The sequence below is a fragment of the Pinus tabuliformis genome, chromosome J (assembly GCF_031772625.1).
Source record: "Pinus tabuliformis cultivar Carrire ecotype Pingquan chromosome J, CPIR1, whole genome shotgun sequence".
NCBI lineage: Eukaryota > Viridiplantae > Streptophyta > Pinopsida > Pinales > Pinaceae > Pinus > Pinus tabuliformis.
The window spans coordinates 1169350447-1169365035 of NC_142295.1; the positions used below are offsets into that span (position 1 = coordinate 1169350447).

Sequence of the window (14589 nt, forward strand, 5' to 3'; positions counted from 1 at the left end):
ATCCAAAAAAGAATTAGTTTGAATTTCCACCAATATGATGAGTTTCCACCTTGTGTTAATTAGGTTCTGGCAATAATTTTGACGGGAAAACTAAGTTTCCAGGAAAATTTTTCAGTTTCAAATTTGATGTTTAAGCATGTGGCAAAAAAAGCAAAGCTCTAAAAAATTCTCTGTTTCTGAAAATTTTGCAGACTTTGAACAATGGACTATTAGTCGAACCCCATGATCAAAAGGCCATAGAAAATGTATTGCTAGAGCTAAAAACCTATGGAATGAATGCCGCTGTAATGGGTTGAGAAACAATCACCTTTTCTCATGGCCTGAACATTGCAGAAAATATTTGTCTCGAGTAACTGTATGCGGGATGAGGCATCCTCAATGGCAGACTATCCCTGTAATGGATACTACTATGGGGGAGGAATCGATGGGTGATTCCCTAAAGGACAGGTCTCTTCGGCTTTCTGTTGATGGCAATAAATATTCCATCAATGGCTCTCTGGATAATTCTACCGAAGTTGACAAACTTTTGGCACCAAAGGGCGACCCAGAACTTATTTTGGATAAACTGAAAAGGGCGTTGCTATCTTTTAACATTGAAGAAACTAAACCTAAGCCAAGGCCTCCAGCGAATAACCTGATTGTCTCAAACAAGTACCCTGCACTGAGAAATAAGAAGAAGCTTTTTGTTATAGCTGTGGACTACTATGATTACAGTGGCAATGTATATCCCCATATGTTGGAAATAATTCAAGAGATAATCAAAGCTGTGCATTCTGATGCAACAATAACAAGATTTTTCGGTCTTGTACTATCAACTGCATTAACAGTTGATGAAACTCTGGGGATGTTGAACTCTAGCAATATATTGCCTCTTGAATTCAATGCTTTATTTTGTAGCAGTGGGAGTGAACTTTACTATTCATCGATTCCTGCTTATCCTGATAACTTGGGAGGACTTTGGCTTCTTTCCTTTTATAATTTAGGTTGTCGGGACATTATGAATTATGGCTTATGCTACTTATATATTTCGCTAATTTTTTATTCATTGGATATAAAATAGTTGGGACTTAATGACTTAGGCCTAACAAGGGATTAGTTGAAGGTACTTTGGTTAGGATTTTGATTTGGATGGTGTTTCTAATGATGAGAGCTCAATTGAACTGTAAACTGTATTGGTGAGACAGTGGAATTTAATTTATTCTTATTACTATTTGATTCAATTGAACTATAAACTATATTGGTGAGACACTGTAATTTATTCTTATTACTAGTTGATTCATTCATGCTATTAAGGCATTAAATTTAATTTTTATCTTGATGTTTGAATTGCATATTCTTAGAGGTAACTGAAAAATATAGATATCAAAGCAGAATGAGTAACTTACGGATCTATTTGTATTCAGTCTTGCTCCTTCACATCGCATAAACAACATGACCCATATGTATATATTGAAGCATAATGTGAAGTTTTGTGAAATATAGTATGTTATGAACTTATGAAGTCTCTCGAATGCGCTCCTCTCCAAGCATAAATCATGCTTAAACCTTGCTTGACATGCATCTGTTGAATGATGAATCTACGATCCTCTCCAATCGTTGTCAAACCTTGCTTTATGGGCAGCCTATAGGCACAACCGCTAACTTGCATCATATGCACAAGTTACAATTAGAAAAAGCAATTCAAAAAGAAATTGTTGTTTTCGAAATGGGAGAAACTCCGAATTTGGAAACTATTGTTTCTAAAATGGGATTTAACATCAGTTGAGAAAGGAAATTCACAATTTCAACCATTGTAATTTGTGATAGACCCACAATGCACTAACAATTTGGAATTTCGAATTCCCAAAATCTAGATTTTAGAAAAAAAATGGAATTAAAAAAAATAAATTGGATAGGTTGACAACTTAACAACCCTTATTAAAAAAATTTATAATATTATTCTAATTTTTTTTAAATGGAAAAATTCAAATTTTTTTTTTTTTTGAATAGCAAAATTTTCTTCCTACTTCTGCGTCGTGCTAGAGGCCCTTTGAAGGGCCCTGACGTGTTCAAATTTGATCACTGGTGGGAACTATCAAAACAACCAGGAAGCTGACACATATGGCAGAAGCCGGAAATGTCGGAACTGTGGGGAAATGCCGGAACTGTTGGAACTGCCAAAATTATCGGGAATAGCCGAAATTGCCTGGAACTACTGGGAATAGCTGAAACTGTCGAAACTGCCAGGAACTGCCGTAACATGCAGGAAAGTTAACGCAAAGGGAAGAAGCCAGAATAGCCGGAACTACCAGGAACAACTAAAATTGTCGGAACTGTCGAGGACAACCGAAATTGCTGGAACTGCCGAGAACTACCAAAACTGCTAAGAGCTGATATTTTTCTTGGATCTCTCTCATCGAGAGGTGTAGGATTGATCTAAGGATCATCCAATTCCGATAAGTATTCATGGAGATATGAATTTATTTGTGTTATGGGGCAATTTGTCAAGGTTAGCCAACGACCAAATAAACCCCACTTGTGATCAACGTTTTATTATAAATAGAGGTGGCTTTCAAGTCATTTTAACACACTTGGGATCTCTTCCTCTCTACTTATCTTTGGGTTTTAGTAGGAGGAGAGATCCTAAGGGATAATGCTACCCTAATCCAGAGGGTAAAAGCTAGAACTGCGGGGAACTACTGGAAATGCCGGGAATAGCTAAAAAAGCTGTAACTGTCAGGAATAGCCGGAATTGCCGAAACTGTCAGAACTGTCGGGAATAGTCGAAATGTCGAGAACAGCCGGAACTGTCAGAACAGTCAGGAAGCTGATGCAGAGGACAAAAGCTGAAACTACCAGAACTGTCGAGAAAAGCTTGAAAAGCCGGAAAGGTCATGATTAATGAAGCATGATGAGATGCAGCATAGTGATGATGGGTGCAACATGGTGCAGCATGGTGAGGTGCAACATGATGATGAAATGCAACACAACGATAGGTGAAGGAGTCACCTTGGAGAATCAGTTGAAGCAACATGTCTTCAACTGATCTCATGTATCATCTTCTTAGAGATGATCTATGCACTTATCTAGATAAGTCAAAATGTTGACTTTTTGTAAACGTACTATCTCTCTCTCTTTGCTGAACTATTGAAGAACATAAAATAAGAATTAATCAAGGGTTTCCCCACATTGGGGTTTGTCATGGGCTAGCATGACATCTTGTGTCCTCTTGTCTTGGCTTGTCTTCTGCGATTTATGTTTATGTTCTATCTGCAGTTTACTTTAATGCTCATGTGATTGCTAATCTGGAAAAGATATTGAGCTAGATGTGAAAATTGAAATAAATTGCTCTAAGCATAGAACATACCTAAATTGGCATCGATGAACTATATTAGTGGTAAAATTTGTTGTTTGCACTATGATTGGTAATGTACCTTGAAAGACACACTTGCTATCATCTTCATGATGTTAACTGTTACACATCCATGACATCTCTTGTTCTTCCAACTTCTATGACATAATCAATGTAGTTGAAGCCTTCGAGATTTCTAGATCCAATGTTCTTAGAAGAATGTGGCAGGCTCAAAAGTTAGTGTCCAAGCAGTTACTCACCTTTATCACAAGTTGACCAACTAGTTTTCCTATTCTAGATAACTCTCAAGATCTCCTTACATGCCACAAACAAAAGAAGGTATTGTAAAGACAATCTATCTCTGTTTCTAAAGGAAAACAATCTCTGTTTAATGACAAAAGATATTTTTTTGTTATTTTTGGAACAGTTGCATTGAGAACATTGCCAGAGAAATCATAATACATGAAGAGTTTATATACTCTCAAAATATTCCAAGATCATGTAATCACAATTGAGCCTCAGCAACTATACAGTTATGAGGCAGCCTAACCCATATTCTTGTAATCAGTTTTCCTTTAGATGATTAAGATGATTATGTAATAAACAACTATACAAACAAATATGAATTCTATTGACAAGAATGTATAAACCCCTATGAAGGTCTTACAAGGAAAGGAACATTTGTACTAGGAAGATCCACTTGAAGAAATCAATTCCTGCTGGCTCAACCAACAAAGGTCGTTGTGCAATCTGCGGGTACCAAGCAATAATTCCACACAGCAGTGTCCAGGTTTTGCTAGCATATTATTAAAAAAAGTTTCATTTCTCCACACGTAGGTTGACCATACTAATGAAAAGTTTCATTGTTAAAAAGTTTAGGGCCTCCTTGGTAAAACCATGCATGTCATATTCAGTGACTATGGAATACTCTGAGGTAGTTTCAGTAATAAATTTTGTTCATCAATAGAGTTTTGGCATTTTCTGGCTATGTTAAGGCACCCACACCACAACTGTTATGAATAACCTAGTCAAGTCTCAAGAGAGAGCCTCTTTTGTCTCATCTCTATATCAATCCATGAAATGGTGGAGAGCCTAACAACCTTCTCTTTTAATCACTCAAGCTAGACCAAACTGACAAGTTGTATTCCTACCTAACCAAACATTTTCCATGTTTTTGCTTCCTCATAAAAAGATATCAATCTAGGGGATATCCTGATGCAAAGTGTACATCTCAGCAGACTATTTTAACACCTTGTTTTAGGAGATTAACCCACTGGCCTTTGTTCTATGGTGACTTTCCAAACCCAATAGCTCCTCCATAAGATTACTCTCGTATTGAATCTAAAACCATTTAACTATGATTAATTGGTAGTACATACAATTTGCAAGGAAGGGTCACAGTTTCAGGTTTGGACCGTTTAGTCAGGTTTATAGCTTAAATGGAAGTTTCATTCTTTGAGTTAAACTATCTTTGACATATATGATATAACTTACCTAGTCTATTTTTATGTCACTACTAAAACAATCCATGAAATGTGCATGCAAGGTCTAAAATCAATGCTTAACTTGGCTTCCAGAGTAATGTTCCACATTTGAATGGACTTCCCAAAACATTGCATTGTGTTTATATAATGCTTCATGCATCTCTAGTGAAAACTAAAGGCTAGATGCCAAATGTGTTTGTCAGATGTTGCTTATGAATGCATAGATAAGATTGGTTTATTTCATATATTCTCAAGAGAGAGCCTCTTTTGTCTCATCTCTATATCAATCTATGAAATGGTGGAGAGCCTAACAACTTTCTCTTTTAATCACTCAAGCTAGACCAAATTGACAAGCTATATTCCTACCTAACCAAACATTTTCCATGTTTTTCCTTGCTCATAAAAAGATATCAGTCTAGGGGATATCCTGATGCAAAATGTACATCTCAGTAGACTATTTTAACACCTTGTTTTAGGAGATTAACCCACTGCCCTTTGTTCTATGGTGACTTTCCAAACCCAATAGCTCCTCCATAAGATTACTCTCGTATTGAATCTAAACCATTTAACTATGATTAATTGGTATTTCCTGATCAACATTTATAAACATTTATCAAATACCATCACACAAATGGCATGGTTAATATCAGCAAAGGGCACAACTATTAGTGCAGCAACGATGAAGCATTTGGCACACGAAGAATACTGCAATGTAGCATCTACATATAGTATTTGAAAATGAAAAATAGGAGATACTAGAATTCCATAGTTAACATTGTAACATAGTGCTTGGCACAATTAGGAAAGAAAATAAACATAGTTAGAAAAGGCTATTCATTGCAGCAAAGTAGGCACTTGGACATAGCAAATTCAGATGTCCCATTTGTGGTTTGATATTCCTTTTTTTCTCTACATAATGAATTTCTCGAGGAAACCCACTTGGTACTTCCCCTCATTCTGAGAATGGTAGCCAAGGTAAACTGGATTCTTCAGGGCTCAAGGCCAGCTCAACTGTCAACAATTAGCTCATGAAGAGAGCAAGCATGTCACAAAGTGGAATATGAACCCAGATGTAGGAGGATAACTACTTTCCTCTCAACAACTGGAGCTACACCCAATTGACCTATGGTTTGATAATTGGCTAAACTTGATATATTTTTGTAAGATAGTTCTCTCATGGGGTGTGGGTACAGCAGATGGATAATTACGTTACATCAAGTTAGAGATGTGAGAGTAAATAGCCATGAGAGAAAAATCTACGGGAGACAACTTTTTCATGTATGTAGAGAAGGATACTAAGAGCAAGGCTTAATGTGTAAAGGTGGTGGTACGCAAAACAAAGAAAGGAAAAAAATATTGAGGGGATAAACAGAAATGTCTCCTCTCGTTTATATATTTTGTTGATTTGAAAAAAAGCTTACTCATTTTCATCCTTCTTCCTTCTCTGTTTGTTGTCCCATTTTCCACTGTTGTTGACTTCTTTCTCTTTGAAACCAACCCATTCCTTTATCTCTTTATGTCCTCATTCATTCTCTTTCAAAATGTTTCGATTAAAGGTTTGCTCCATGAATTTCACATAAACTCATCATCAATATCTATTGATCTTCACCATTTTAGTCTCAGCAGGACCATTTTTGTCTCTGATACCTATTAGCATTGTTCTTTCATACCTTCAAAGGAGAAGCAGCTTCAACATGCATAGCCATGAGAAAAGCACTGGGAAAAGATGAAGAAGACAATGGACATGTAGGACAGCAAAAATCTCTCTATTTCTAATTGATTAATTGCAAATAAATGATAGTCTCAAAGTCTGTTAATTGAGAGGACAACTGCCTCCAGAGTAAGTTCATTTTTTCCGTTTTTAAATGTAACATGGCATATTAAGGTTTAGGAATCCCCTGATAGGAAAGTATCTTTGAATTTAACACAACATATTAAGGTTTAGGAATTCCCTAATTGGAAAGTACTACTAGCGAACACTTAAAAATGGAATTACCATATGTTGCGATATCCGTGATGGTTGGATCACCAAGAAACTAGTACTGTTATGCAGCATGGATGGACTATTAAATTTGAAGATAGAGTATGGTTGGATCACCAAGAAACTATTACTGTTATGCAGCATGGATGGACTGTTAAATTTGAAGACAGAGTATAGTAAGAAACATGAAATCTCATTACGCACTAGTTTAAATCAATGTTCACTGCAAATGAGATAAGGTGTCCTTCAAATCACATTATACACTTGTCTGAATCATCACTGCATTGAGACATTGCTAATAGACAGTTTGATAACAGAGACAGTTTGCTAACAGGGACAGTTTGATCATATGTTCTAAGTACAAACTCAAAATACTAATGGAAGACAGGTGATCCTCATTCATTGGAGACATAACATATATGTTTTCATAGACGTTATCTATTCACAACTAAAACTTCATTCCCTATGGGCCTTTCCACTATACGTGATTAATTAGCTTTACAAAAAACCCCTTTTCCAATCTATCTACTACCTGAGGTTATATAACCTTATCTTCTTTAAAAAAATCCTTACTTTATAACATAAGGGACATGATAGGAAGACTTCAAAAAGAAGTCTGTAGAATCTTTCATCACACCATCAAGAACTTGTAAATATTTATGGAAACAGGGGACAAAGTCAAAGTCCCCTTTGATAACTCATTCGCTGAAGTATTTAGTTCATGAAGAATGTCCCTAAAAGAATATTTGTCAAAGTCTCTTGAAGTGTTAAGTTCGTGAAGAATGTTCGTGAAAGGCTTTCATTTAAAAGATATAATTGAGTTATAAAAGTCCACCAACAAATGATATAGATTTATATTTATTAATTGATGCTTTCCTATTGGCCTAATCAATACAAGGTTGGAATCACTCATTATCTGCAACTTCTTAACACCTCTAAGCATAACAACCTCAATAAGTTTTCTTAGGGAAGTAAACTATGCTTGGTTAGTTGATCCTCTATCGAGAGAATATTGAATATGGAAATAGTGATCAGGAATGAGAAAAAGAACACCACATACCCCACAAATATAGGGATGGTCTTAACTAACACCATAAATAAATAAACTCAAAATCCAAAGCTATCATTACTGATATCAGTATATGTCAAACAAAAAATAAATTCAGACCGCTCCAGTCCAATCCTAAAAAAACATATTGTAGGCAAACAAATTTGGAACTAACCAACCAATGTGAAATGAATTTTCAATGAAATTATCAAATATACTACACAAATTGATGATATATATACGAAAAACAGAGAATTTATCAACCAAAATTAAGACATCACGTCTATAAAATGCCAGTCATTGTACAATTGTTCTCTTCTTAAAAGTACCATACGAGTATTCCAAATAAAAACTGTGGGGATTTTTGTTCTATATCAATAACATCGTCTAGTCCAATTGCCAAAAATACTAGTTGGTTTTGTCCTAATCTATGTGGCCTCAACTAAACAGGTCATCAAGAAAAAAATGTTGGACTTATGGTTGAATCAACCTTAACAACAAAGACACAGTGAATTATTTCATTCCAGACTTATGTCTCGATTTGTAGATGGAAATGCAGTTTGTGTGGAGAACTAGTGTAGTAAGGGTATCTCAGATGCCGAGATTTGTCTATGTCATGATAGCTACAATGTTCATAGAGACAAACTATGAATAGTGGAACTGACAAAGACACTATTTGAAAGAAACCAGGGGATGGGGCCTGAAATTTCTTGACAAAAGCCTTCATAATTCAAAATCAATACATTCACATGATCAAGATGACTTTAACAATTCAGAATGCAACAATCATTTCGCAGTGAGCCCTACCCCAATTTACACATGATGTCGATAAAAATGCTATTATGATGGCCCTCCCAAGAATGATTGGACTGAATTTCAACTTACAGTTCAGTCTTTCCACTACTTGTAAACATGGATATTTTTAATTTTGAGGGTCGGAAAATGTGTTTTTTAATGCTCTATATGTTATTAAAAAATGGGGTTTATGTTTTGTAGGTCAGGCATTGTGCTATTGAACAAAATCTAGTCCATTTTCATGACTTATGATGGTACTTACAGTTTAGTCTTTCCACTACTTGTAAGCATGGATATTTTCAATTTTGAGGGTTTATATGTTGCTTCATTGTGAAGGAAAATGTGTTTTTTAATGCTCCATATGTTATTAACAAAAGGGGTTTATGTTTTGCAGGTCAGGCATTGTGCTATTGAACAAAATCTATGACCATTTTGACAACTTATGATGGGACTTACAATTCAGTCTTTCCACTACTTGTAAGCATGGATATTTTCAATTTTGAGGGTTTGTATGTTGCTTCATTCTGAAGGAAAATGTGTTTTTTAATGCTCCAGATGTTATTAACAAACGGGGTTTATGTTTTGCAGGTCAGGCATTGTGCTATTGAACAAAATCTATGACCATTTTGACGACTTATGTTGGGACTTGTTACAACAGATAGTCCATGCCCAATGATATCAAAATCTTCTATTCATGAAAAAGAAAGAGGGTGGTTTCATATAAAGATGGAAGCCTCTCAAATTAGTCTTCCTGAGAAAAAGGTGAAAGTTATTGTTGAGAAACTGGCTAGGGATAGGTCACTAAAAGAACCACTAATTTGTATCTTTTCTGGACGTAATCTGGGTATCTCTCATCTCAAGCATTCTTGTGGTAATATGCTATTGAAAATAAGAAGACTTGTGGTAATATGCCATTGAAAATACACCAATTTGTATCTGTTCTGGACGTAATTTGGGTATCCCTCATCTCAAGGATTCTTGTGGTAATATGCCATTGAAAATAATAAGACGTCCTAACATTTCTACCCAGAAAGTGCATGGTGAAGATGTTTCGGAAGCGATAAAGGTTTTTCTACTTATCAATGTACTTCAAAGAACTTCAAGGCAAGACAAAATGATGTCAAGTAGCTGGAACAATCTTAAAGAGGACGAGGATATGGAAACAACAAAATGTACATTTATTTTATTCCTATCAGAATGATATGTCAAGTAGCTTGTATTTTTCAATCTTGTACATTTATTTTATTCCTATCATATAACTTGGATTGAAAAAAAGTGCCCTTAAGACATTGTGTTCTCATTGTGCAGATTCATGCAAAGCTCATGTCATGGTTGTAACTTGTAACTGGCTGTGCTCTGATTGGTTGGCTCTCCTACTTCTCATTGTGCAGATTCATGCAAAGCTCATGTCATGGTTGTACGTATAGGAATCCATAGACTGTGCCCTTACAAGCTTGGGTGAAGATGGCTCAACTTAGTTGTCAGAAGAACAATTATTTTCTCGGCTAATGAGGTAAATTGGATTCACGTTTATGATAGCATGAATACTAGTATTATTTTAGTGATTTCTGAGGCATTTCCATTCACATATTATGATAAATAAATGTCTTTCAACTATTTCAATCACGGTAGAATCACTACCTTGATTGCTTCAAAGGAAATTCACTACTCAAATGGATTTGGTTAGTACTCCCTAAATACGATTGTGGGAAGATTTGCTAGTTCAATCCTAAAAGATCCTATATCATGGAATATGACAGTCCTACTAATTTTTATGCCTACGATCTGAATTTATTCCTCAAGCCAGATGGGATAAGGAAGTCTCATCCTTTTATTGTCAATATTCATATGAAAGACAAATTTATTGACATATGTGATGGATATTCCTTGGTAGAAAAACAAAGAGTATGTTATAAACACACAATTATTGAAGCTTTAAGTCAAACAAATTCATTTCCACCTATAGATAGCTCTATTGTTGACAATAACAAAGTTGGACAGCCCTAGGAGATTGATTAAACCTATAAACCCTCAATGACATATACAACTACAGTGCTCAGAATGAAAATGATGTAAAGAAAATCATTGATGAAGAATACATGCTTGACCAAATAAAAAATTTATCTCTGGACCACATCAAATGCAAATATGTTCTATTATCCATGAACATGTGGACAATCATTCATGCACTAGATTTTTAAAAGGAAATGTAGACAACAAACCTCTAACAAATCCACATGAAGTCAATGTTGAGGGACAATTTTGGGGCCTGGAAAAGGTGCATTCATAGGGATTAAATCACAGTGAAGAGAGGCTCCTTTGCTGTCCCAAAAGAAGGTTCTTCATCACAACAAGGAGGCTTCCATACGCTGTCAAAGGAAGCTCCAAAAGAGCCCTAGTTGTAGTTTTCTATTCACAACTAAGACGCAATCAAAGGGAGCCTAAATGAACCCCTAATCCACAATAAGAAAGAGACTCAATACACAGTCCTAAAGGTTCTGTTTTAGGTGTTTTTCAAGTAAGGAGACCTAGCATGTCTTAGTATTTCAGTGGAAACATGATGATGACAACATTGTGATTGGAACTATTCTTGAGGACTATTTATAAGGTTGGTAACCTACAGTCATATTATATTAATGAAATTTGTCCTAGACCAAAGTTCAAATCAGTACACTCAGATTGAGTCAATTCCTTGTACGAATTATACTACTGCATTGATAGTATTTGTTGACTGAAGATCAGAGGCCAGACTTGCTACTAGGCTAGACCACAGGACATAGCTAGCAACAAAGGTATTGACTTGAAAGCGTGACAATGGTGGAACTGCACCTCTAGGTCATTGAATGGTAACTATGTGAATGAAGAGGATTGAATGTTGATGCCATATCTCATAAAGAAGTTACAGCTAGTTTAGCAAGCAGTTATCAGTGTTTTTGGGAGCTGTATTGGGTCAAGGGTTGACCATGTTCAACTCAGATTGATGAGCATCCTATTCGTGCCATATGGATGAACTTACATTGATGTCAGAGTGTTAGCAATGAAATTTGCAAATATCTTAACACAAAGAAACAAGTAATCAAATTCCATTAAAATGCACTTAACTTTACATATGCCCAAAAGCAGAGGAAATAACTAAGCTAGAATCTGATCCAAGAAAATGCAACGTATTATCATCCTATGCTTAGTAGAGCTTACAAGGAATGGGTTGGATATGTGTTTAAAGTCTGCAAAATAAAAAATATATAATGTAAAGGTAGCCCCAACAATCTGAACAGGCAACATGACAAGATAATAATTTATTCAAAGAGATATTTTTTAATAAAACAAACAAAAAGCCTAAACACATACATGTTTTAGGCAAAAACTATGGAAGATCGGCCTCACAAAAAAAATGGAATTAAATGCAGAGCTTATAAAACTGTCTTGGCCCTCCGAAAGGGTTGTTGACAGATGCGCCTCACATGTTAATGCTACAGGATACTCCCCAACCATGTTGGATATAATGTGTGCATGCCCTCCTCAAAGCACACGATCAATGATTATCTGTCTGTTCAAAATTTTCCCAAATCGTTCAATCACGGATTATCTTATGTTTTGTGTGAATTTGGGCAAGCTTAGAAGTCAGGTTTCAAACTGCTAGAGGTGTCCTTATTTTTCTACAAGAAACAGTCTAATGTGAAGGTGAATATGCTAAATGTGGTATTGAATGGCAATGATGCTAATGAGAAGTTGGAAAGTTGGAAAGTGAACATATCCAATGCATTAAAACAACTTGTGGTAGGGTTAATCTACCAAAATGCAAGGTTGAGGTTGTAGTGTTTTTTGTACTTGCAAAATAGAGTAGAGTGTAAGTAACAATGAATAACACATAATGAACAAAAAATTAAAAATAGTAATGGAAATGAATTAAATTCAAAGTAAAAATTATATCTAACTAATGTAAGAGTGCTACAACTATCATCAACACATGTTAAGATAAGTTGTAAGAAAAAATTTGCTCATAAACAAATATGTGAACATAAATGATACAAGAGGGATATTGACCACCTAGGTCAATGGGCCAAGTTAACACAAGGAAACTTAAGAACCTTAGAAGAAAGCTAAACTAAGCGCTGAAATCAAATATCACTTCGATTAACAAACATGTTGTTTGTAACTTTGTAGATGACAAAGTTACAAAAAAATCCTGGAATCAAAACCTCTCGTATTATTCACATGTTTTCCTATTATTTTCTTCTAATCCTATTATCCTACTCAAGCCTATTGTTTGTACAAGTGGATAGGAGGATAACTCCTTGATTGGAGGAATGCTTTCCCTCGAAAAGCAATAAAAACCCAGATCTTGTTTCCTGGATCACCATGCAGCAGTAGTAAGGAGGATTTACTATTCTTAGGAAGTCGTGTGGGTTACTGAACCAACCAAAACCACTCATAGGCCTTGGGATGATAATGGTGTTTCTCCTTAGATGATGTCCAAGGCCCCAAACAAAGCCATACTTGTGGGGCAAATTATCCTCATATTAACACCCATACAACATCTATATACCTATGGTTTATAATGATGGAAAATAGAGCTCCCCATCACCTAATTGTGCAAAAAGCCCCAACTAACCTGCATGCCATGTCAAAATTGTCCTCCACATTAGCATATCATCCTACATTATCCATTAGCTCATCGAGATAGAGGGATCAAGGACTCTCACTCCATAGTTGGGGACTATAGTCCATCAAGTCTAGATCAAATTTCGGGCTAATTGTATCAAGGACACCTCAAGGTCAACCAACACTAATGCAATGTATTAGTTGTTGGTACATCGACCTATAAAAATGTCATAAAATTGGGTAGTAGACATTAGTAAGTAAGACACTAGCCACCAACAAGAAACCTTGATGTTGGCAATGAGAACTACTAGGACAACCATTAACCTTAGAGGCACTCGGAGGTGGTTTTGTACCATGTGCGTACTCTGTATTATTACTAAACCAACCAAAACCACTCATACACCTTGGGATGATAATGGTGTTTCTCCTTAGATGAAGTCCAAGGCCCCAAACAAATCCATCCTTGTGGGGCAAAACTATCCTCACATTAACACCCATACAACATCTATATACCTATGGTTTATAATGATGGCAAATAGTGCTCCCCCTCACCTAATTGTGCAAAAAGCCCCAACTAACCTACATGCCATGTAAAACTTGTCCTCGATATTAGCATATTATCCTACATTATCCATTAGCTCATCAACATAGAGGGATCAAGGATTCTCACTCCATGGTTGGGGACTATAGTCCATCAAGTCTAGGTCAAATTTCAGGCTAATTGTATCATGGACACGTCAAGGTCAACCAACACTAATGCAATGTATTAGTTGTTGTACATCGACCTATCAAAATGTCACAATATTAGGTAGTAGACGTTAGTAAGTAGGACACTAGCCACCAACAAGAAACCTTGATGTTGCCGATGAGCACCACTAGGCCAACCATTCATCTCAAAGGCACTGGGAGTTGGTTTTGTACCATGTGCACAGTCTGTATTATTACTAACCCAACCAAAACCACTTGTACGCCCTGGGATGATAATAGTGTTTTCTCCTTAGATCATGTCCAAGGATTATCCATTAGCTCATCTAGATAGGGTTCAAGATCTCACTCCATGGTTGGGGACTATAGTCCATCAAGTCTAGGTCAAATTTCGGGCTAACTGTTATCAAGGACACCTCAAGGTCAACCAACACTAATGCAATGTATTAGTTGTTGGTACATCGACCTATCAAAATGTCACAATATTGGGTAGTAGACATTAGTAAGTAGGACATTAGCCACCAACAAGAAACCTTGACGTTGGCAATGAGCACCACTAGGCCAACCGTTCACCTTAGGGGCCTGGGAGGTGGTTTTGTACCATGTGCACAGTCTGTACTGTTACTTAACCAACCAAAACCAC

The 14589-nt window shown here is 36.1% G+C and overlaps 1 protein-coding gene across 1 annotated transcript; it reads left to right on the forward strand.

Annotated features, from left to right (window-relative positions):
• The first annotated feature begins 409 nt into the window (after window positions 1-409).
• Window positions 410-1060, forward strand: LOC149231246 (putative sucrose-phosphate synthase 2). Its single transcript, XM_089381582.1, has one exon. It carries the CDS (start codon window positions 410-412, stop codon window positions 1058-1060), a length of 651 nt encoding a protein of 216 aa, XP_089237708.1.
• Window positions 1061-14589: the final 13529 nt, after the last annotated feature.

Bases quoted from the DNA above. Each gene is read 5' to 3' on its own strand.
- LOC149231246 (XM_089381582.1), top strand. From the start codon at position 410: ATGGGGGAGGAATCGATGGGTGATTCCCTAAAGGACAGGTCTCTTCGG.